This window comes from Pithys albifrons, chromosome 5, assembly GCF_047495875.1.
Source record: "Pithys albifrons albifrons isolate INPA30051 chromosome 5, PitAlb_v1, whole genome shotgun sequence".
Lineage (NCBI taxonomy): Eukaryota > Metazoa > Chordata > Aves > Passeriformes > Thamnophilidae > Pithys > Pithys albifrons.
Genome location: NC_092462.1, coordinates 67,202,001 through 67,227,322, shown reverse-complemented (window position 1 = coordinate 67,227,322; position 25,322 = coordinate 67,202,001). Strand labels below are relative to the sequence as shown.

At 39.4% G+C, this 25,322-nt stretch overlaps 1 protein-coding gene across 8 annotated transcripts in view; it reads right to left on the bottom strand.

The window, feature by feature from the left end:
- The window catches only part of ZFYVE28 (zinc finger FYVE-type containing 28), a 159,173-nt gene that overhangs the window by 2,897 nt on the left and 130,954 nt on the right, over positions 1-25,322 (bottom strand). For 6 of the 8 annotated variants that reach the window (XM_071556940.1, XM_071556942.1, XM_071556946.1 and 3 more), the window contains 4 exons: positions 13,811-13,965; positions 13,121-13,237; positions 11,458-11,562; positions 316-419 (listed from right to left, as the gene is read on the bottom strand). In XM_071556940.1, coding sequence (XP_071413041.1) covers positions 316-419; positions 11,458-11,562; positions 13,121-13,237; positions 13,811-13,965 — 481 coding nt within the window. The remainder of the gene's footprint in view (positions 1-315; positions 420-11,457; positions 11,563-13,120; positions 13,238-13,810; positions 13,966-25,322) is intronic. The other 2 variants (XM_071556941.1, XM_071556943.1) reach the window with 1 other exon arrangement.

Sequence of the window (25,322 nt, the reverse complement as noted above, 5' to 3'; positions counted from 1 at the left end):
CAGTGCAAGCTGCTGCAGATTGCTAAAGCTTCCAGCAGTAGTCTAGAGTGACTTCATTTGGGTGGGGGGTGTCCTAGGATCTCAACAGGGAATTCTGCCTTTAGCAGACAAATGTTTATTGCTGTATAGAAGTCAAAACCCTTCCCAGCCCTTTCTAAGCCGTGAGCTTGGCAGCCAAAGCACATGCAACCACTTGTGGCTTGAAAACCCTGGCCAAGGTCACGCATTTTGCCGTGCAGCCGAGTTTCTGTGGTACCCCTGAATTTGCTGTTCTGTTTGGTGGATAGTTTCTCACATGTCTGACTGAGTCATTACCTTGCCACAGCTGCGACAGTGGTGTTTCCTGCGAATGACTGTGAAGGGAGCCTTGCATGCAGTGCAGTAGCTGCAGACTTCATCTGGAACCCAGTCAGGAGGATCTGCCAGAAACACAGCAACAAAAAGGGACATAAATCAAAAGGGAGTAAAACCAAACATTTGATTACCAGATCCTCAAGGAAGTAGGGAGAGTAAAATATAACAGCATCTGCTTTCATCTGTGCTTCTCAAGGTGCTTTGCAAACAGCAGCTGGGGGAGCTCAGGATGCCTGGAAGGGCTCAACTCCCCCCTTCTCTGCCAGGCACCCACCTCTGGGCAGAGCACAGCAGGCACTGAAATGGTGCACAGCAGCTCTGGACTTATAAAATATATCTTAGTCAAATGCAAGTGGCAAGGAAAAGCAGTTAAGCAAAATAAAGTATGGAGACAAGAGACTGTTAAAGCAGAGCTGGATCACAGGTGTTTTTGTCTATGCAACCTGCCATCAAAACAAGCTTAGAATTGAGATCATTCCCAGCCTCTTCAGACCTCCCTACAGAAAGGCCAACTGTTTGTCTGCAATTAGGCAAGCAACTCCACAGGTAATAAACCCGAGGCCTGATTACCATCTGCTAAATTATTAGGACTCTTAGTGGAAGTCACCAGTAACTACAGCAAAACCACAACATCGAGTGTAGACTTAGCAAAGAAAGAATTCCCCAATTATCACGAACAGCATGTTTCAGTCCTTTATGTCTCCTGTGAGCTCTCGACCCTCTCATAAAAGACAAGCAGGCAAATGATTTGGTTTTAACAAAGTGGAAGGTATTGGGCTCACTTTGTCAAGCTGCTTCTGCTCATGACAGGCTGACATGACCTCAGAGAGCCTGGAATTGCAAGTGTAGAAGTGATATAGCTGATTGCTTAATGAAGTTGGTAAAAATCTAATGGAGGGCAAAGCGAGTTCTGTCCAGAAGGAATCCACAGACACGGTGAACACAATCTACTGGATGTATTTACCCAAGTTCCCTGTATGCAGCTTCTCTCTTAGTATTATTTACAGTTTGCAAGCCATGCACTTACTGATTTATAAACCTGACAAGCAAGACCCCTGCCTCAAGAAGCGTATTATCAAACAACAAAATATATGGCGCAGTTAATGCAGAGGTCAGGAGGGCTACAGTTACAGGCAGAAAGAAGATAATTAAATGAAAAATCCACTGGTTTTGTTCAAAAATAACCATGACCAGTTTTCATGTGTTTGTCACATTGCAACATTTGTCAAATTAGAAGTACAAAGTATATAGCCTTCAATGCAGGAAATGCTCAAAAGGCAGATTAATAAAAACTTAAAATTTGACTCAGCTTTTATGGGCTCCTCTAAACTATTTTAGAAGTTGAACTAGTTTAAGGAAGTAATCCTTCCCTTAGTGAACAAACCAGTCTGATAAAGCTTACAATTACAAGGTCAGCAATCAAAACCAGAAGTCAGTGAGCAGAGAAATGACCAATGTGGTGAAAAAAAGGAGACTGCACAGAGAAGCCTTCACCTCATCCCTGGGAACAATTCACCAGAAAACATTCCGTGGGAACACAAGGCTACAAATTCCTACTTCAAAGGCAGGCTTTTCTTCAGCAGCAGAAAGATGTAGGACTGCCAGCTTAAGTTCCAGCCAAAAAATTTTCCTTTCCAATGCTTTTCTCTCTCTGCAACCTCCTCAGCTACTACATGTAGCTTGTCCAGTGAAACTTATGCCTAATACCAGTTTATGATGTTGGTTTTCAAAATTTTCTATCACTTTCACAGAAATCTCTGATCTGAAACAATGGCAAGCTGGATGACCTTGGAGCTTCCCTGTGTTCTCCAGCCAGGATGTTCCTTGGGTTATCACATATATCCAAAACAAACAAATTTTAAACCTGACATTCAACTACTTAGATTATATTTCCAGGGATTTAACTGTTCATTGATTCTCACAGATTTTGAAGACAGCAAAATTTAGGCAGTTACTCAGGCTCTGTGCCACCAGGTCTGGTAGATGCCTACTTTGTTACTTACCAAATGTATTGTAGTGTGGGCTACCACATTCAGCTAGTTATTAATATTCACAGAAAAGCCACAAAACACAGGCCCTTTTTGTACACACTGCAGCATGTCCATATGATCTGCAACTTCTGCAACAGCTACAACCATAATCTCTCCTTCCCTCAGTTCAGAATTAGTCCAGACACATTATAAAGTAATGCAATCCCACCACAAAGACTGTGGAGCTCATCAACAGAAAAGCAGCTTTCTTATCAGCTGGTTACTTTTTTTTCTTTTTTTTTACTTTGTGGGTTGTTTGTTTGTTTGGTTTGGTTTTTCAGGTGGAGGGACAGGATTATTTTTTCTTCTGACCCTCTTTTTTTTTTCTGTTGTTGCCCTTGAAATGCAAGGCTGAAAAAGTTATTCATTAATTGATCTTGCATGGATTTGTCTCCATGGTAAATAAAAAGAATAATTGCAAAAAATGCCCCCAGACCATGAGAAGCAGCACATTTTGATAAATATCACCTTGACCTCATAACAATCATATAATCCACACCTCATGGTTACAGAATTACTTGACTGACAGATGAATTAACCTGCAAATTTTGTTTTGTAAGTGCATTAAAAAATAATTCACAACTTAGTGGTGCTCAATGTAGAGGAACAGTACAACCCTCTCTCCAGTTCTCCCATAGCAGAGGGACTCTCTGCCTCCACCCTGGTGTCACATCAGCTGATTCACGCAATTAAAGGGCACATTTTTGCCCAGACAGTGACTCACCAGCAGTGAGGCCCTTGGATGGGATACACAGCCAGCCCAGCCCCACTGCCTCGGGGTTTCAATGCCCTCCCAACACCCCGACTGCTCACACCAGATCTGCTGCACTGCAGCACACCCCCAAATAGTAACACTTGGTTATGTAACAGCTTTTAACATTCAGAACGCTGTACAAATGCAATTGCTTTAATCCTCGCCACCCAGCTACAGTCAGTGAGTGTGTGGGGACAAATCAGAGGAGAAATGTCTCGTTCGAAACCCTACAGCGATGCAGCCTTGAAATGACGCCTGAAATAAGGAACTTGGGGCCATTAACCCCGTGTTTGCTTCCAGTTGTGACTGGAGAAGCCCTTGCACTGAATGCAAACAGAGTTGTGAGAGTAAGCACTCAGAAATCAAATGCAATCCTGGATTGGAGCCAAAATGCTCACCCTGGCAGGGAGGATGAAGTCCTGAATGACTTGGTCTCTCTGAGCCCATGCAAGGCCCAGTGACAGTGGGATCCCACCCCTTGGTGCCCTCCACCAGCCTCATCCTGCTCAACCTTGAGTGCAGCCTTTCTGACTTACATATATTAGAAATTGAGTCATTGGGCTTTTTATAGAGCAGGGTTTTGAAATATTCTCTGAAGAGCACTCTCAAGAGGGGATAAAGCTTCAATGCGAGGAGCAGAGTGCCCTACACGAATTAAACCCCAAGCATGAGCCTGAAGATGTGCTGGAAGCAGGGCAGCAGCACTGCATCCACAGGCTTTTTATGTTATAGTCCTTCTCCAGGCTACGCTGCTCCATTAGCTCTGCATGCTGAGGAAAATAGAAACATCCAGTCTCTAAAGCATTATCTGCCTGTGCTTCAGGGATTTGGACAAGGAAGGGAGGGAAAACCTTGTTCACAGGCTAATTGGCCCACTGCTTTATCATGCAATGAGAGTTTGGAGAAGTCTGCTGGGAAATGGATGAAGTCCACAGCACAAACATCAAAGAGGAGGAGGAAGAGAAGGAAGGGATTAATGAGACAGACTACAGAAATAAATTTTAGAAGAAAACATTAAAAGCATGGACAGAAAAAAAGGCAGAGAAAGGAAGAGAAACAAGTATTTAAATGAGTAAGAAACAAGTTTAAAGAAAGGAAAAGGCATAAGATAAAATTAAATAGTGTGAAGAGTGAAAAAGACATTTAAAAAGGAGAAACTCAACTCTTAGCTATTCAAAAATCTTGCATTACAGTTTCTCATAAATCATGACATTTTATGGTCTTTTTCATTCATTTTATGCTGTAGCTTTTAGAATTCACCTTTACATGTCACCTCATTAGCTAAAAGTGTTTTCTGCTCTTGAAGTCAGAAGTCACATAAATCCAGGATGCTGGAGCTTGAAGAAAACCACAGTCATGATGAAAAAACTCACAGATACTGCAAATTGTCAAAAAGCACAGGTGAATTAATTTTGCTTAATTATGTGCAATAGACCTAATGCAGGCCATCTAAGCTTAGAAAACCAAGGAGGGCATCTTTCTGTCCCAGAACACAAGAGGAAAAAAGCCTGGACCCAGATCCATCAACAGAGTGGACTGAAACATTAGACCAGAAAGCTTAAGATAACTTAGTGGTGTTGAGACACGGGAGACCAGGGTGGGGAGGGAAACAATCCCAAAAGTTGCTGAGGCTTCCAGAGGGCCTAGTTTAGCAAATCTACACCCTGGTATAAACCAAAACGGAAACATGCACAGCACAGTTCCCTGAAGATCAGCTGCTAAACCCTAACCTGTGGTTGTGTTTGGGTTATGGACAGACAATTCAGACAAAGACCCCTTCCTGCACCTTTTGTTTTCATCAAGTATTCCTAATGTAAAACTCCTCCTGCACTGACGTGTATGAGATTTCAGAGCACACAATGCAAAGCCTCATTCTACTTCTACCAAACCTTCAGAGGGCTGTCCCTACAGCAGCCTGTGGAACTTCCACTGCTGCAGCCATCACAGTGCATCACCCTCACCGTTGAAAAAAGGGTCAGATGGGCTTGCTGTAGCTCTTCTGATGAAAGCAGGAATTGTAAATTCTCAGTTTTAAGCACAGAAAGTAGAAAACTAAGATGACTTATCTTTACCCCTCACTTTAGCTGCTGGAGCAAGATGAATATTTTTTGTCCCTTATCACATGTAATTTTGGGCAATCTCCAACTTGGATGTAGGAGTCCAAAAAGGCAATTTCACCAAAGTAATCTTACCCTTGCTCAGTAGATTCAGTGCTGATTACAGCCAGCTTGAAATTTTTCAATAGAAATAAATTTTCTTCTTAAACAGTATTATTTGATGAAAATTCTGGGGTGAGGGAGAAAAGATGTACAGACTTCTTAACTTCAGCTATTGTCAAATGGCTTTCTTAGGATGGAATTTCTATCCAAATCTAGAAAGCTTTCAGCAAAGCATGGAGCTTTGCAAACTCTGGCTGAAGCCTCTGCTCTGCCTGATTCAACATGACTGTGAGTTACGATGTCCTGTGTCCACTCTGTGCAGGTACATTATCAGCAACTAGCCCTTTGGGCAAAATAATTGTCTGCAAAAAAAGGAACAACTCTCATAGAAAACACTTGACTTCCCCTGAGCTTTTGTTCAAATCTTTACTTTAAATCTGATGGACCAGAGACTTGGATCTTCCATATAACGAATATTAGGAATCTTCTCTGTAAGAGCTACCAACCATTATAAAATCGAAAAACGTTGATAACATAGATCTACATGCTCCATACCAGAACACTCAATACATGTATTTTTAGTTCAAAATTTTTCAAATCTAATCAAAATCCCAGTTAAGACATTATGGAGCTGAACAAGCTTTGCAGTACTTCTGGGATGCTCTCCCCTAACTACCACACGGAAGTCTCAACAAGCTCCACACAGTGCCAACAGAGGGACAGTCTTTGAGAAGGGAAAAGGCTCTGAGCCAGTTCTTAAAATGGAAGTGAGATCAAATTATTGCACTACAACCTAAAACCTGTAAAAATCCTGTAATTCTACATGCATGATTAAGCATGTTCAGTTGATTATAAAACATTGCCTCCATATGGAAACCTTCTCTTGTACAGTGTAAGCTGAGCTGCTGAGTAAGGGAAAAGTAAAACTTACATGACAGATCATGTTTGGCCACTGAACCATGCAACAATTTAACTTCTTTCATTTAGAAAGTGTTGCTGGTCATTATTGAAAACAATAGAGTTACCATGGGTGCATAGAAGACAAAGTGAGGCATAGAGACACACAGTGGTTACATTCCACTCATACAGGAGCATTGGGTGGGTTTTCCTGACCCTGATTGCAACAAGAGCTTGAGCCTCGGGACCATAAGCTGCTGAACTGTGTTTGTGCTACTGGTTGGAGTGTAGTTGGGATTTGTGACTAGCCAGAAGTGGGTGGGCTGGAAAAGGATCAGGGAGAAACAGTCTGCTGTTGTGCAACAAACAGGTGCTAACACCACTTGGCACAAACAGGTATTTGTACTGGCAGCCACAGCAAATCCATTATGTCTGGAGTTATAACTAGGTGGCAGCAAGCAAGGCACTTCTGTACAGATGCTAGAGGGATAAGGAATGAAAATGCATGTATGGTTGGCAGGGAGAGCTCAGACACTACAGCAAGTATTTTCATGGAGCAGTAACAGCTTCATAATGCTTTCTGGTTTTCCCTGAGAAAAGTATTTTGATTTTGAGATGTCTCTTACTTATTCTTAGACAAGAAGCATAACTCGCTTTCTTAGCCAGCCTTTAACTTCACAAAATGGATGATAAAAATGTTTGTGGTTCCCCCAGTTGCAACAACTGATCAGTCCTCCTACATGTATGGTCAAAACTCAGATTGGCCAAATTTAAGCTCACAAGGATAAACACAATGCTCTCAGATATGTTGAGGAGGGACTTAAGCTCAATCACATTTAAAAATTGATAAATCAAAACAAAAATACTTATGAAGACAAAAAATGGAGAAGTTACTCTGTGTGAGTGTACATCTCTGTATATACATGGGCATCTGCTGACAAATGTAAAGCAAGTTTTCTGTTGGGGCTAGGAACATGGTCACAGATGCATAAATGGCAGAAAGACACCAAACTTCTGTTTCTCCAGTACTTGTTTTTGTTTGTTTTTTTTAAAACTGTACTACATATTAAGAATAACACAGCTCAGTCCTGGCAGGGATGCACTTATACCAGGTTAACTAAGAGTAGTTTTCTTACATTTTCAAACATGGAGATTTCCTTTAGTTGTGTGTGACCCATGCTGCCCACTGTCAGACCCACGCAAACTTCTTAGTCATTTTATTATCTATCAGTGGTTTGTCCAAGCTGGAAATCCAGAGCTTCCCAATAACCTTCTCCCTGTGCTGGTTTGTAGCTCATCAGGGCACAGGGAGAAAGGCAGTACCATGAAAGTTCCCAGGGCACAGGCCCCCTTCTGCTGTTCCTGCAATTCAGAGCAAGCACCACTGGCAGCAAAGAGCCCAACCTGCTTCATTCTGAGCATCTGCCTCTAACAATTTGCTTTGAGTTTATACACAGAACTTTGTCTCCACTGGGCATCACCTCCATCATACAACCAGGGCAAGAAATTTTACTAAATTTAAAAATTATTTATGGAATATTGCATAAATTAATCTTCTAGTATAGGAAAATATAACTTGTTTTACATTCTCTCCCTATATAGTGCTTTTTATATTCTGTTAACTATAAATGCATGTGCTTCCTTGAAAAAAATCTTAGAGCATTAGGACAGCAAAGATGAACATACACACCACACTCATCTGTATTTTCGAAAATGCTTTTGTTTTAGAATGCCAATTAATCTGTAGTTTATTGTGTTTTAACCTTCAGAAGGTCACAGGATTTACCTCTTATACCCTTGCCAATGTCAGTTGGCTCATAACAAACATTCATATTTGTTTTATGACCCAGACCAGCTGGTGGGTTTTATACACAATAAGAATGAGAAATCTGACAAAACAAGTGATTAATCTTCATAATCTGAGCAGAGGCTGAAACCTTCAGTAGAATCTTAAAAACATTTATTTGTTCAGGTTGCTGGGCTTGCTTTCCTTTTTCTTTATTACCATTGATTGAACACAATCTTAAACATTCAGTATTTTCGGTTGGAGGGATTTACTCGGTAATTGGGAAGAGCTTTCCTGGCAGGCAGCTTCCTGGACCTCCTCCATTTGATACATGCTCATGGTCTGCCACAATGGCAGAAGGGAGGAGCTACTGATGTGTTCCTTTGGTTTAAATTGTTTTCACTTTCTGTGAAAATAATTGAGTGACCTGAGGTATAGAAATGATGCACAAAAGAGGATGCAATTAATTTTGGTGCAATGCTGTCAACAGATTGGTGCAATGCTCCCAAGACTTTGTGTTGAATCCATTTACAGTGATAACTGCAGTATACTCCTGTACTCCTCTTGGTGGCCCGTGGCCCAGATTTGGCCTGGAGGACAAACCCATCAGGCAAGAAATAGGACACATTGTTCATGCAGCAGAGGTTGCCTTTACCACCAGACATCTTCCACCTCCATCCAAACATCACCCTAAGTCAGGGTCTGTTCCTTCCACAATGGCCAGCAAAAATGAGGTACATGGGGAGGTGTTCTAAGGGGGAAGAGGCACATGGCTGCTGAAATGAAAATCCTGCTCCAGGTTTATGCCTGATGCTGAATGCCTTAGGGAAAGCAAAACCATGTCTGCCATTAGCTAACACAGCATGCCTCACCTGGAATAAAGTCTATACAGTGTTACAATGACAATTTGTGACCTTAAAGGACGGGGGGTCTGAAATGTATTGGAAGTAAGGGGTTAAAATGTGTGTTCCTACAGTTCCCACAAGTTCAACAAATTGACCCACTTTGGATGTCCCTCTTGGAAGACCTTCTGTGACTTGTCATCTCCATGTTCCCCAGCACCCTCAGTCTCTTTGGGATGCAGAAAGTTCCTGCCCATCAGCAAGGCCAAGTAGCAGCAGACTACACTCATTAGTTTACACAGCCAGAAGAGCTGTACTGGTTTGTGCAAGTAGATGTTTACAGCATAACCGCTTTCACACAAGCCAAGGAAGGCTCCCCAAAGAAGCCTGCAAGGAGACTCATGCAGACATGTCCAAGCTTTCCCACTGAGCCAGTCCAGGCACCAAAAGCAGAGTTCCTGCAGGACCAATGGCTACCTGGCCTTGTTGAAAGGATATGTTAGCACAGGAAAACACTGGCACCATGGGCTCATTCTGACAACCAAGACATCCACGTCTACTTATTTGCAAGGGACTTGGTCATCCCACAAGGCTGTGCTTTCTATTATGCAGGCACATCTAAAACACCTGCTATTTCAGAACAAAAAAGGTGCAGGCAGGGGCTGGTTTTGTTGTAGTTATCTGCATATGCTATTAATACTACAGATTGAGTTTTACCATTCATGTAGGGCAGGAACATAAGTGATTGACACTGCAGGAGCTCTTGTAACTCACAAGTTTTACCTTTACTACACTCCTGTGTGGCCATAACATCACTTAAGTACCCAGACTGTTCTCATCTATTTCAATAAATAACATCCCAAGTCATAGGCTGCATGTCTCCAAATATAAAACACTCTGCATGCCAATAAAAGCTGTTATGAAAGGCTGAAGAACCTTAAAACTGACTAACACGCCAGGGAAGTGAAGTGACTTGGCTGTGACAAAAGGTACATCCACTGTGAGAAGGTTATTTAGCTTCCCGCAGTTTAGAATAACCTCCTTTCAAGTTCTCTAAGTCAAATTCACTGACAGCATCAGGCATCGATTCAAAACAAAAGAGTACGAATTGAAATGGTAGAGAATGAATAATCTCCTGCATTCTTTTCCAATACTCTCTATACATGGTAAGGATTTTCCTTAAAGATTTGTTCTTTACTGCACCTTCTGTGACATTCTGAATTACAGCACAATAGAAAAATCAATTAAAATTACTACTGAATAGTTCTTTATCTGCCTCCAAATCATCTTCCTCCAGGAGAGATAATATTTCTACAGTGCATTATACATGAATTAGCCCTACTGTTCTAAATAGATCAGATCCTTTAGCCTGCAGCTTCAGAAGAAGGGTAAGCAAGCAAACTACGGGTTTTATATAAGCACAAAATAAGTTATAAATATGTACCATGACTCTAAAATCTAATCTTTAAGAGGTGTTTTTCCCCCATGTGATTTCTCACCTTTTTCACAAATGACATTAACCAGTATTTCTTTTCTGTTGGTCACCACCCTCCGCATAGAAGCACAGACACACTCTGCTCATCACTCAGTTCTCAGTCATCCCACCTTCCCAGCATCTCACTGGAAGGACAGTAGTGTATGTGGACAAATACATAACAACACATCGAAGTCCTAAAAGCACAGGGAAATCACTGCACACTTGAATTTCTGGGAAGCTCAGATATAGTTTCACAGTTGACGGTTGTCTTGAATTTCTCACTTGACCACAGAGATATTACTGCTCTGATAATTGGTCTCCTGGTGTGCTGAAACCACCACTTAGCCTTGAAGATCAAAGCTGATTGCTTTCTTGTTTGCTCCATCTCATACATCTACTTTCTCTTTTCTTATTCTTTGAGTGCAAGTGCTCTGATACCTTTTAATCCATTTTTTATACTGTGTTTGCCATAATAGGGCTTTAGTCCATACCTAACTCTGAAGCAGTTCATATTAATAAAAAAAGAGAAACAACTTTAGAGTTTTCAAAATGCCTGAATCCCAACCAAAATTCTGAGACTTGCATATGGTCTTTTCTTCACTTTTTCTATGTACTCAGTGAGATTCGAGCAACCTCAGCAGACTGACCTAATACTATCTTCTTCTTTGAAGTAATATGGTGATGAATATGAAAATATTAACCAAAATATTTTTAACAAAGGCACAAATAAAGAAATTATGAAAGGTACTTCCACCATAGGAAAAAGCAGCACTTCCACATACAGTAAATTATATAAAAAACCTCTTTAGATTTGGCTGAGAAGACCTTACTTAGAGCTTTGCATCTCACACAGTTCTCAGAAACTTGTCAGATGTAACACCATGCACTGTATTAAGGCCTTTACTATACAGACCCTTTCTCCACTGATACAGAGAATTCATACTGAATATGACAATTTGTAGATAAGTTTCATAAGGCTGTTAGAAAAAACCTGAAAGAAATATGTTCAGTTAATCATCTGACTTGGTCTCTAAAACGTACTATGACAACATTTTACATTCACTTTCCAGAACCAAACATTAAAAGACTTTTCATTTTAATGATAGTTTTTTATACATCAGTGTTGTCTCATTTTAATTCGTAGAAAGAAGAAAGTACCTTCAAAGTCCCCATCTCTGGCTTTTGCTGCAAGTTCTGAGGATGATATACTTTCTTGACATAAAGCACAGTCTTCCAATGCTGCATTCCTTAAACCATGATTAACTGTAAAACAATTCAAAAAGTACTCATATTCTTATTTTTCCATTTTTAACTTGAAAGATTCATGTTAGAACTTCTGGCTGGGATTAGACTACAGTAGCACCTCTGTGTACCTTCTTAGACTTCTTGCTTTTTTCCTTACCCTGACACAAGCAGTGATTTAAAAGTCTCCTCTATTCTTCTTTGGAAGGATGACAGAAATGAAAGACACTGTTATTACAGGACATGCAGTCCTCTTACTTCTGGTAATTGAGCTGCATCCTACACTTTATTTCCCAATTCTTAACTTGGATCCTTTTAAAGAAGGATATTATGAGAACATCTAGGTGAATCATACACATCAAATCTATGTATCAAAGAGAAATTTCATCACAAAAGTCCCTGACTTTTATTTGCTCATTTTGTTTATGCTTACTTTTGTCTACGTCTTTTTTTTAATGCAAGAGTTCATCCATTAGAAATTGTATCTAGCTAAGTACTATTGACTAATACATATTTTCCAGTGATAAATCTTTACATCTCCACTTTCTTTATTATTACTCCTATTGAATGTTCAGGAGTTCTTCTATTATCTTTTTAGCAATTCTGTCTAACTCCATTTATTTATTGTTTTTACAATGAAAAAACCAGTCTCTTCACATCATGACATGCTGCCACCATAAAACTGTTCTGGAAGTTTCAACCACAAGTAACAGAGGACTGTAATGCATGTTGTGCACTATATCCCACTGCAGAGTGGGTTTGGATTGGAGGTTTTTCTGCTAACTTGATCTGACTTTTACCTAAGTATGTCAATACAATCCTAAATGCTTTTAAATGAAACTAGGAGAAAGAGAAAGGAAAAGTTTTCAATCAGGAGGAAAGGAAGTAAGGGAATAAAAGAGAGCTCTGATCACCTTCAGATGCTGATAGTTCTAATCATAACAAAGAACAAAGGAAATTGCAGTCTTGCTGGGATGGCATGGTTATTTTTAGATTAAGTTAGCAGACTTGCCACTTTGAAACAAAGAAATAATCAAAATGGTCACAGCGGAAAAAAAGTCTTTCATTGGCTCACAATCTAGTTCTGGTTCCATTATTTTAATTATCTAGGGTTTAAATGTGGGTATTTTTCTATTTTGAAGCCAATTCTTCAAGACAGGGCAGATTTCAGCATCTTACTGAGCATTCTCATAGTCTGCTCTTTTGTAACTCAAAACGTACCCAGTGTGAAACAACACTGGGGGGGGGAAATAAATATATGAAATCCAACCCCTACATACATTGTGTTATGACTGTATGGGCTGCTGTTACACACAGGAATATGGAAACAGCAGATGCACTCTGAAGGCTCTGAAGGCTTTAACTCTTCAGTATTTGCCTTAAACATACTCCTGTGTGCCTGTACTTGCAGTGATTTCAACCTGTTTACAGTCTGTTTCCATGACTTCTCTTAAACAGGTCAAATCACTGTACAGTGAGCCCTGTCAAAAAGAGAACAATATGTTAAGGGGAATTCTTGTCAAACAGTTCATGGGTCCCCATTGGGCTATCAGCAGAAATTTATTGTAGATCTCTTTACCTTTCTTCTGCTTTTCCTTGTCTTCTGTTTCAGGTTTGGTTGCCATAACTTCAAACAAAGTCTTGAGGATACTTCTCAGATCACTAGCATAGTTTGTCTGCAGCTGGTCAGCAACACCTTACGAGTTTAAGAAAATGGGTAAACCATTACTAGACTATTACACCATCCTTAAAAAAGTACTCATATATGTGCCTATTGCTACCAGTAGTGGTCTCATTTATTTTTAGGGAATCACTGGCTCACGTTAGGAATAAAAGTTGAACATTTAATTAAACTAATTCTCTATAATGGCCAAGTTATATTCTGGTCTTTATGGCACCTGCAGGTCAATTTATATCTTTCTTACCCTTTGGCAGGAAATACTGAGAGATTCTTCTTGCATCAAAATAGAACTGCTGCATCAAACTTCCTTCAACACAATAGAGCATCACCACAAAAAAGAAAGCACTTTGAAGTCAAACCTGAAACATGTCAAAACTCTTCATCACTATAGGTCTAAAATGTCTGCATCTTGGATTCTGTAACTTCCCATGAGGTGAGAGGTCCTTCTAGACCAGACTACAACTTAAGCCCCCAAACCACAGTCTTCCTGCAACTGCATCTCTACTCTTTTCTACCATAACTTTCTGTGCACCAATTAAAAAAAAAAAAGATCGTTTATAAATTCAGAACAAAAGGTGACTGTCATACCTGAGATGCAGACAAAAAGGCGGTGAATAAGGTCATTACTGCCATGAAACCGAGATCTGATCTTCTCTCGCGTGGCCATTTTAGCAGCCTGCAGAGCCAGCTGGATTTCCTCCTGATCGATGTCATCAGAAGAACAAGAACTTGTCATTAAACTGCTGTCAGAGAAAAAAATAATGTAAAGGAAAGCAATGTAAATCTTCACTCAGTTGTTCAGGATGTTCGGCAAATCCTAAAGGATTTATGACTCAGGCAAGACTCTACAGCAAACCGGAACTAATTGCTGTAAATTCTTGTTGAAGTTAATCAGCACACAACCAACTACCATCACATTTGACTTTCACTCTGTGACACAGCTGCAAAAAAAATTTAAGCATAAAATCACTTGTCTGTATTTTATTGCATTTTTCCTTAGCTATTATAAAGTGCTGTGCCATTTTTCACATTAGCTTCTTCTAAAAGCTCAGTCCTGAGAACATAACTCCACCAAAAATCCTAAAGGGGAGTATCAACCTAAAAATGCGAAGGTCAGTTCTGAAGTCAACTTAGAAATTTAGTAATGTGGAAATTAATTTGAAAAAAAGGAAATTATGAATTATGTTTCCTTAAAACAGCAAGAATAGAATCTATATATAACCTTACAAAAAAATGGGAAGAGTGATGAAATAGGAATTACACAGCAGAGGTAGATTAGTCCCCTTATAAATGTAACAGTAAAAACTGCTGAAATGTCAAACTATTGTACAAGAATAGCTCATGAACTCTAAAGAGATTAAAATGTGTCACCAAATGTCCACCCAAAATTTTAATTTTCTTTTAAAAACCAGATGCCAGCCATTCCCAAACCTTCACCACCATCCCCCCACCATTGTCCTCTTATGGAGAAGAATCTTGAAAGAACCTGAGACCACAGGAAGGATTTGATAGGAATCTTCAAATATCAGAAATTACCTAAAGTATCTGTAAATCAAGACATCTTTAAAAAATGAAATACTTCAGGGAAAAGTAGCACTTTGCCCTTAAGAACCCTTAAATGGGAGTAGAGCGCAGGATGTAATTACACTCAAGTCCTAAGGATTCACTGTACTGACCAAAGCAGACATGAGCCCTCTTACTCCACTACACTCAAAGACAGAAGGAACAGTAAACCTTTTTTCTCCACATATTGGAAAAAAATTTATATTCTAATTACTACAAAAAGCTAGACTATCTTACTTATAATCATACTTTCGCAGTCCCAAACTCCAGCTCTCCTCACTTTGCAGAGTACTGTGTTAAAAAAAGAGTTACTAACTGCATAAATAGCCTGTATAACAAAAGAAGTAATTTCTAACACATTTTGAGTTCTATCTGCTTTTTGCAGAATGCAGAAGCATTTACCACCTTGCAGATCCCATACCTATGGCAGCGTGCATGAACAGTTATTTCAGGATAAGACACATAGGTAAAATCTGTAATTACTTATAACAAAATTCTATAGAATATAGGTTTGAAATTCTACCTGTAGGTTCCATATGTAACCCTTTGAAATGCAAAAAAGAATTTATTAGGCTGTGCAATCTTAAAAGGCCTAGGAAACTGAAAATAGAACTGAAAATAAGTAAGCACTGGAGATTAGTTATTGATAGAAATATCAATGGAAGATGTGTAGCACAAGCACCTTAACTGACTTTCCATTCTTTCAAACACAGAGTAAAGAGCAGGCTGGCAGGAGACTCATTTTGTTCATGCTATCTATTGCTACCAACAAAAGAAAATCCTTGTAAAGAGATGTTATTTCTATGTTTACAGTTCAGGCAGCACCATGACTGACTGGGTTTATTAAAGACACTGAGAACTGAGTGAGAATTCCCTCTTTCAATTCTTCTTTGCTTTTCCATAGGGAATATAATATATATATATATATATATATATTAGAATAGCAAGCCTGTCAGTGTGGAAGGGTCTGTGCTCAAGACAATGAAAAGGTCATGTAAGAACAAGGTTTCTGAAGGAGTAAACTGAGAGGTAATGAGAGCCAGGAAGCGATTCCTGACTCGCAGTGGTGTGCAGTTAAAGGACTGCCTATCCACACAAATGCTCTCATATTCTGGTAAAGGACTTTAGCCTGTAACATGGTCAAATAGGCTTCTTTTTTAAAAGATTTTTTCTTAGTGATATACACATTTGCACCATAAATTGCATGGACCCCCTGACACAGGCAAATGCAGTCTGTAGTTTCATAACCCCACTACAAAGGTCTTGTTAAAACTCCCAATACACAAAATCTTTAGTGCAGGGGAAAGCAGGGACTGATTCAAGATGACTCTTCCCTCCATATCACAGTTGAACAAATATTTCGAAGTCAGGTGTTAAGTGGGCAGAGAGCTGTGAAGATTGCTTTTCAAGAACATAAACTACTAGGTCCGTTCCCATTTTGCAGAAAGGAAGAAAGGCTCATTCTGACCAATTGTAATAATTACATTTGCCTTTTCGAGTCTCCTCCAGCTGGAGGAATGCAGTTTTACCTACTCCCTCCAAGGAATGTGGTTTGACCTACTTCTGTGCCAGACTATTCTGTTAGATTTTGTGGTGTGTCATTAAGGTTGGTCATGCCACAAGACTGGCTGGAGCTGTTTTGTCCTCAAAAGCCCCAGCACACACGGATTGCCTCAGCACTGTGAGATGGATGCTCAGCATGTATGCAGACTTGCATTTGTAACACATGTTCATGTGCACAGTCACATGTAAAGTACAATATCCACACAGAGGAGGTTCAGAAAAGAGGATATTTTGTACCTGTTATATTTTGTACCACTGCAAAGAAAAAAGTGAATGCTCCAGAATAAGTTAAAGCTGGACTTGAAAATTGCTATGGAGTTAGAAACAATTACCCTGCCTTTACCAACACAACCAAGTCAGATTTAGGCAAGAGTGACTCTCAAAGAATGACTAATGACCATCTGTTCTTTACGTTAAAATACATCTTACTGTCAAAGAATGTAGCCAGAAAATTAATACTGTAGAGACAGTCAGAAATACTGTAAGAATAGAAACATTGCAATTGTTTTCAATAAACAGCAAAAGAGCCAGGTTTTTTTATAACAGGGTATCCCAAACAGCAATGATTGCATCTGTGCAAATAGATTCTCATAATTTTTGAACTGATATTACATAAAAGTAACCTGAAATTTGATCTACAGAGTTCAGCTTACCTTATTTATAAATATATTTTCTTTAGTTCTAGAAGGAATACCTTTCCTACATGGCTTATCTAACATGCATAATTTGGCTCAACACTCTCAGCTGATACCAAAAGTGTAGGAACCACTTCATTAATGTCAGACTACACTCAGATCTGGAAAGTTTCACAGCCAGTATCTGCAGAATCAAGTCTCACTGCAGCATACAAACAGCCATAGGACTGCGAGAGACAAATCCTTATTCCCTCAACCTCCTGGTTTGAAGGGAACCCTAAATTACCCAAGGAATTGAAGAGATAAGACCAAAATATCCACGGAACTCCCTTTGTGAAATGTTTATCATATACACAATGCTTATCATGTGTTACTTTTTCAGACTGTAAAAACATTACCAAGTTAACACATCTTAAGATTAATATAAAGAAATAAGATCAAAGGTTGATTCAAAAAAGTAAACCTGCTTAGACCTTAAAAAGGAACAGGTACCCCTTGTTAGATACAATGAATTAGCCTATTGCTTAACTTGGCCAGCATCTACCCATTTTAAGATTATTCTTCCTTTTTCATGTTTAAAATTAGAGTATTAAGACTCTTCTGACACTTGCAAGATGTCTCTCTAAAATGGCTGCCTGGTCTCGAGGCTTGCCTGTGAAATATAATTAAGTATGTACAAGCAAACAAAAGCCAATAATGTAATTGTACACAGTATCATTTTTCACCAGTGAAAACAATCTGCTTTACAGCTTTTGCACTCCAAAGGCCACCTGTGAGCCAGGTTAAGTAGTAGTATGCACACAGAATGGGAAACAGGGCTGTGGCACAAGAAGGTTACGACTGACACTTTAGGTAACCATCTCTGTAGGCTTTGTGCTGTATTTGCTGGTCATTGACATTCATCCAAGAAGAGTAAAACCAGCAAAGTCTAAAGCCAAGCAACGCAAGTAAATTGATTCAAAATTGATCCAAATTAAAATATTTTACATTTGTGCTCAAAAAACAGTCACCGGCTGTAGAAATCTGTGACAACTCATAGACATTTCCTTCCAAATTTGTCTAGAGATGTTTGGTTCTTTAAACTTGGAATCTGCTCTGAACAAACGCAGAACGTATGAGATTCTCTGAAAGGATCTGTCAGCACTCCCAAACAAACCCTCAGAGTATCTTAAGAATGCATTAAATACACAGCAGTGACAGATAAAAAGAACTTAAAAGCTTGAATACAAATAATCAACTGAATTCTCATGATTTTAAACAAATCCAACCCCCCATTTTTTTAGAAAAGTGGTTAGCTTTTGTGTCTTTGTCTTTCAAAATCTTAGATCAAAAGAAAGAGGTGGTCACTATTTGCAAAGGAGAAAACCCAACATACTCATTCTACTATAAACTCTACAGAATCAGAATAATCAGGGTTGGAAGGGACCTTAAAGGTCATCTGGCTTCAACAGAAATGTATGATACAGTTAAGACACCAAATTTAAAAGTAAGTAAAACCACCCTTTAAGTCTCTGATTTCAGGCAAGGGTTTGAGTTACAAATAATTTTCAGGAATAGATTTCAGAGGATTGTCAGTGATGCCTTTAAACAGAGAGGGTTCAACTTTCAGCCAAACTCATCCCAACCACATCCAAGAGCAAAACTCTTAGAAGTTCTATGAACAATACTAAAAAGGTTTACTAGAAAAGTGTTAATACGGAATTCAGTGACTGCCCTTGCCATTTATATTATACAAATACCTGTGACATCAGGGATTTCTATTCACTTGCTCCAGAAATCTCCAGCAAACTACAAAGCACAGGCAGAAGTAGGACACAACTATTTGCAACAAAACAGGCAACACCTTCCTGCTCTAGTGTGAAACCAAAGCTTGTGAATCTACTTCACAGGGAATTTAAAATGCATGTATTAAATGGTACTATTGTGATGCAGAGGATCACCCAGAGATGCATTGGCAGCAGGTGAGGCCACTTCTACAGTAAGGCAATGGCTGAAACAAAACTTTGCAGAAGGTTTTCCGTGATTTCTTGCATTATTAATGTCCTACATAGAGGGACATTACAGTTACAAACCAGACTGAAAACTTTTACAAAGGGACAGCAGCCCAAGTTTCATATAAATTAGGGTTCATTAAAAAATGGATGAGAGAATGCCTACAAATTATCAGACAATGCAGTTCCTTGGACTTAAATGACATAATTCATTTGGACTAATTGGCCTTAACAAATCTCTCATGCCCATTATTTAATGCCACATGTTTTGAATAACTAAAGATATATACATGTATAGATATGTCATGTACGTGAATTTCTCTAGATAGCCAATTGTATTTAGAAGAGTCTAGTTCTTACACTATTTCTTGAAATATTACCATGAGCTCCTTGGCTTTCATTTTGCTCATACAGAACTTAGCCCAAGGTCCACCTTATGCTCTGTGAACAGTATCAACAACAAACACTTTTTATCCAACCTACAACCTTTAAGGTTCTCTCCCATTTGAATTTTTTCATACTTAGGGTACAACCCAAAATGTTTGCAGGCAAATCTGTGTTATTGTTTGCACAGAATTTCTGAACTACGTCAGTAACTGGTACATTGCTCCTACCTATGTCTGTGTGGGCTGTACCTGAAGATCTCACCACTAACATGCCAACCAAGGTATTACTCTTACTTTTCTACTTCATAAGGCTGTACTCAACTCTGGGTTCCAATCTGCTAAAAATAAACAGGAATTCAAAGGCCATGGAGGGGATCAGACACAATAGCTGGGAAAAGACAAAGGTTGCACACATGAGGAATGGCAAGAGGAAAATTATATGGGGTTAGGTAAAAGAAATGTAACTCCATACAGTAAGAGAAAAAATTGCTACCTCCCATCCTGTTCTGTGCAGCACCTCTACTGTTTCTTTTTGGATACTCTCACAAGAAACACAATAAAAAGTAGGCTAAAACCTGCTGGTTTTAACACATGCTGGCTTTTATATGGTTGGAAAAAAACCCTGTGAAAGTAACAGCTTCTTACAGTTATTTTAAGTGAAGGGGGTGGCTACAAATCAATTTTAGAGTAATTTAAACCCAAGCCAGAACATATATTATTATTTGGGTAATAGCATACATTTATTTAACTAAAGACTATGCTTTAAAGAATGACCCCAGAAGCCACATTTAAAGCAGACTAAAAAAAGCTTTAATGCAGAACTTTATTTCCTCACTTTTAAACTCTAATATTTTATTAAGTCAATAGGGTTTTAAAATGTAATCCCTTAGGTATTTTCTCTCTGGTTTAGAGAAAAGGCTAAAGAGGGGGAAAACCAATCCTACCAACAAACTCACACTTAAAGCATGCCCAAGGCTTCCGAACTTTGTCTTGAGAAACAAATAATGTAACTGCATGCAAATCCCTCTAGCTAGAAGTCACCAAAAGAACTGGACTTGACTACACAACAGTATTATCACTTGTATTAGCAAAGCCCCAGCTCTATTCGCTGTAGGACATGTGCTAGAAGCCCCATCTGCTGTCAACCTTTTGAATTCCTCAGCAGGGGGAATTACTTTTCACAACCAAGATCTGCAGAAGCCCATTCTTGGCTTCTTTTGCCCCTGTGGGCAATCTGAGGTTGGCTAATAAAAACAAGGAATTTGGCTAACAGGATTATCCATGTGTCCTAAGTGCTATCTTCAGTCAGGAAAAAATTCTGAGCATTGAAGACTGTTGAATTCGAAATCAACAGCAACAACTTCTGTGCCAAACCCTGGCAGCTTCTGCAGCTGCCCACTCTGTTGGAAGAACATCTTCGGTCTGTCCTCAGCTCTTCCAACCTCCAACTCCAGAGCATTCTCATTTGGACTTTGCAAAAACCACAGCTGTTAAAGCAGCATCTTGCTAAACAGAGCCACTATAAGAAACTCTGTGCAGACAATTGGCTTTTCAAACTCATTACCACTCTGGGCTGGATTTTCAGATAAATGCAAAGATGCAGTATTTCAAATGGGAATTACAATAAACAACATTACCAGTGCAGAATTTACCAGCTTTAACAATGCTCTCCCCAAATAGCTGCTTTGGTCACTATGGAGAAAACTTCTCAAAGTGTGCATATGAACAAATAACTTCAGAGCATTAGTAACCAACAGGGCTGCATTCTAATCATCACATTTAATGTGAGATGCTTGCAAGGTACCACATTTACTGCTTTTCTTAAATTTTAAACCAAAAAGGGATAAAAGTCAAAGTTATTGCAAAATTGAAGAAAATATAACTGAAAAAAACAAGAAGTCAGAATATTGCTTAGGCTTTATGATGATTTTTTCAATTCCACCCTGACATTTTTTTCTAACACTTCTAATCAAACATGCATTTAAAGTTCTCAAATGTTCACTCACACTGCAAAAGGATAAATAAAATGAGATTAGAGTACAGAACTATTTAAATTTCAAAAATTTAAACCTGAACTGAAAAAAACTGAAAGTGAAAACCACAAACAGCATAGCACTTATGATGGAATGGTATGAATATCATCTCTAGTATCCAATACAGGGATAGAGACCCATCAGTCCCAGCCTTTTCACTCTATCCAGAGCTTGACACAGGACAGGCAGAATCTGGATACCTGATACAAATACCTCCAAGGGCAAAGAGTAATTTCATACAGCTCATCAACAATGTCCTCTATGATAAGCGAGCCACTATTTCTCATGGCCTTGTAACAAGTGAATTCATTCAGCATCCAATTCCTACAGAGACACTCTTGGGTTGCAACTCCTGTGTGAGGCAGAAACAGAGATACAGAAGCAGCCTGGAAAAACATTCTCCAGTAAGAGGAACTCTGAGGATAGAGAAAATTATTAGCACAACATTTTTATATTTCTTCCATCAGTTCACTCAAAAAATAATACAGAACAAGCAGCAGAAGCATTAAAGCATCCTAAGAGCTAGGAAAATCCCACAGGAATTCTGTATCCAGACGTGGGAGTCCAAGCTGACAAAAGCTAATTAAAGTATTAGGTGGAGCCTTAAAATTTTAATTAGAAAAGAAAGCTTTCTCTTGATTTTTTCACCCTCAATGCCGTTCTAAGTATGAGGAAATCCTCTTTTTTCCTCCACTCTAATTGTGATTTTACAATGTATCTGTAGACATTGTCAAAAATCCTGCAAAAACTGCAGTTACTATAGTGATTTTAATTACACATAATCTCAAAACTCCCAAACATGCTATTCCAAGGGTTTTACTGGGGAAGAAAGCCCTAATCTTTAAAACAAAATCTAATTTCTGAAAGCTAGTAATTTTGTTCTATTAGTATCACAGGAAACACCAAGTGACATTCAACAACAGATTTTATACATATCCCTAAAATGAACATGATTATAATTGTGGCCAAATTACTAAAATTACAACTAAGCTATGCAGAAACAAGAACACAGACCCATTATGATCACTTTGTGTCAGTCTCCAGCCAGACAATATGCTTGATAAGCCATTTGGAATACAGCCCCCAACTGGCAAATTTTAGGGTGTCTACCAATTTTGCTTGAACAGTCTTACTGCCTCTGCCACTGATGCTAGTCAGCTTAAAATATTGTTCTATCTTACTTGATTTACACGGAGAGCAATATAGTCTACATTTACTTCAACCACATTGAACATTTTAACACCTCTAAGATATGAAGTCTATTATTTTACTAGGGAAAGACCAAACAACTTCAAGCAACTGAATTTTCACCTTCCCACTGTAACAAGCACTTGCTAGTAAGTACTTTTATACAAAGTGCCTGGGTTATTCCTTGAGAAAATAAAATCTGCATCAGTCACTCATTACTAAAGACAAAGATACATCTAAAATATAAAATACCTTATAGAATATCCTAGGAAGAAAGACTGTAGCTTAGAAAATACTGCACCATTTGGAGTTTTTAAATTTTTTTTTGTCTTGCAGGGTGAAGAAGGAGATAGGCATGAAACACACCAAGAAGAGTCCTGGCGGTGAAAACCTAGAGACATCTGCTGCAGTCACATATGTCTCGCTGACTAAAATCATACGCAAAAGCTAACAGACCTCATCAACACTGACTTTTTTGTTTTGCTGGTACTGCTCAGCTGGTTGCTGGGGCAAGGGATTTAGCAGCAAAACAAGACTGTATACAGCAGCCTGTTTATGGTTGTATTAATAGTGCCCTCACACTGCTTGAGTGACAGAGCTGTACAAAACAGCACAGACCCTCAGTGCCCAAGACGTACATAGGCAGTCTGCAGTTCAAAATCATTAGGCAGGAAGAGCATCTATACTGGAAGTGAGTGAGATTTGCTCAAGGTATGTTTATACCCCTTTCTCTTCCCACAACTCTTCTCACTGAGCTCTTTATTTCCATGCTTCCAGGACAGTACAGGTAAAGCCATTACTAACAAACAGCCTTTTTCTGGTTATAAGCAGTCTCTCCATAAAGAAGGGCTCTACAGAAAAAAGGGGGGAAAGAAAATCTACAGCAATAGATTAATAAAAAAAAATGACAGTACCAAATATTAATGCAGAATGAATCTGTCTGTTTGCATGGCTTCGCTAAAACCTGACCAGGTTAACAATGGTGATAGTGCAAGACAGGAGAACTGAAGACCCAGCTCATCAGGTAGACTGACACTTCAGTTAAAATACATTGTAAATGAATTTGTTGCCTTCCATTGTCTACAAGATCCCCAGAGCGGCTGTGATCTCTGTTAAAACTTATGGGCATGTAATTTGTGCTGTAGCTTTGACAGCAGAAATTCTGTACCATGAGATGAAAGAACTCACTTCTACTGTAATTCACAGTCCTGGTGAATTACCAAGTTCTTTTTCCTTCTTGCATCCTTTTTGAGGCACTGAGATAAAACTTGTTTTTGGAAGAAACTGTCCAGCCCTAAGGATTTCGCTTGGTCTGTGAGATGGGCTCACAGCTCCTGCTCAGAGAGAGCTGATCAGTGGTCTGTGCCCAGGCTGGCAGCCTGCCACAAGTGGGAGTCCCCAGGGTAGACATCGGGACTCACGCTGCTCATCACCACCATAAACCATCTGGATGATGAGACTCATTACCAGGTTTGCTGATGACACCACACTGGGTGGATGTGCCAGAAGGGAAAGCCACCTCACAGACCAGGACAGGCTGGAAGACTGAGCTGGCAAGAACAGTGTGGAGTTTAACAGGGACAAGTGCAAGGTCTTGCAGCAGTGAGGACACCAAAGAGCCTGGTACAGGTTGGATCCCTTGCTGAAAGGGACCTGGGGGTCCTGGTGGACAACCGGAGTCAGCAGTGAAGCTGCTGCAACAATGAAGGCAAATCAGATGCTGGGATGCACCCACAGAGGCATCACTGGCAGAGATGAGAGATGTGACCATCCCAGTCTATCAAGCATTTCTACCTGGAGTAGTGCTTACATTCAGTTCTCATCCCCACAGTTCAAGGAAAGACACAGACTGGACAGCAGCCAAAGGAGGGCCATGAAGATGATGGAGAACTTGTCCTGTAAGAAGAGACTGAAGTAGTTTGGTGTTTTATTCCCTGGAGAAGGGAAGGCTACAGGGAACCTCATCACAGTCCCACAGAACGTAGAGTGGCTATAAAGAGGATGGAGGCTGACTCTTCACAAGTAGCCACATGGAGAGGACAAGTTGCACCAGGAGAGGTTTCATCTTGATATAATGAAGCCATATTTTACACTAACAGTCAATCACCCCCTAGGGATGTGGTAGACCCCTCATGGCTGGAGGTTTTCAAGATGCAACTGGACAAGGTGCTAGACAAACTCATCAGGCTCATTTTGCCACAACAGGTTAGACTAGATGATCTTTTTAGGTCCCTTCCAACCTGGGTAGCTTCAAAAAGTCTCCTGCAAAACACTCTATTTCTACAGCAGGTAATGAAAAGTTCAGTTGTTAAATAAAAGAGATTTCATATCCTAAATACCAAGATAACCTTCCCTGCCTTGTTTCACATATGTCTTGATAGTAACAGGGATATACCCAAAATACACATGAAGTCAGTCATACACTTCAACTATGTTCAGCAAGCCAGTGACCTTGGGATCTGCCCACATGTACCCAAATACAGATATTCTAACTGAAACAGCCAGATTAATGACCACTAATTGCTGGCAGAGTCCTGCTGTTTTGGCATAAACTTGAGTCACAATTCATTGCAGATACCTCCTTTTACAGATCATAAACAACGGCTAAAACTTCACCACCAATTTTTGTAAATGCCTAAAACAGTGGAAAAATATACCACAAAACACCAATATTTAAGCTGCAATGACATATCTAAAATACCTGTTGACTGCAGAAGGCATCTAGTGTATCATTAATGTTA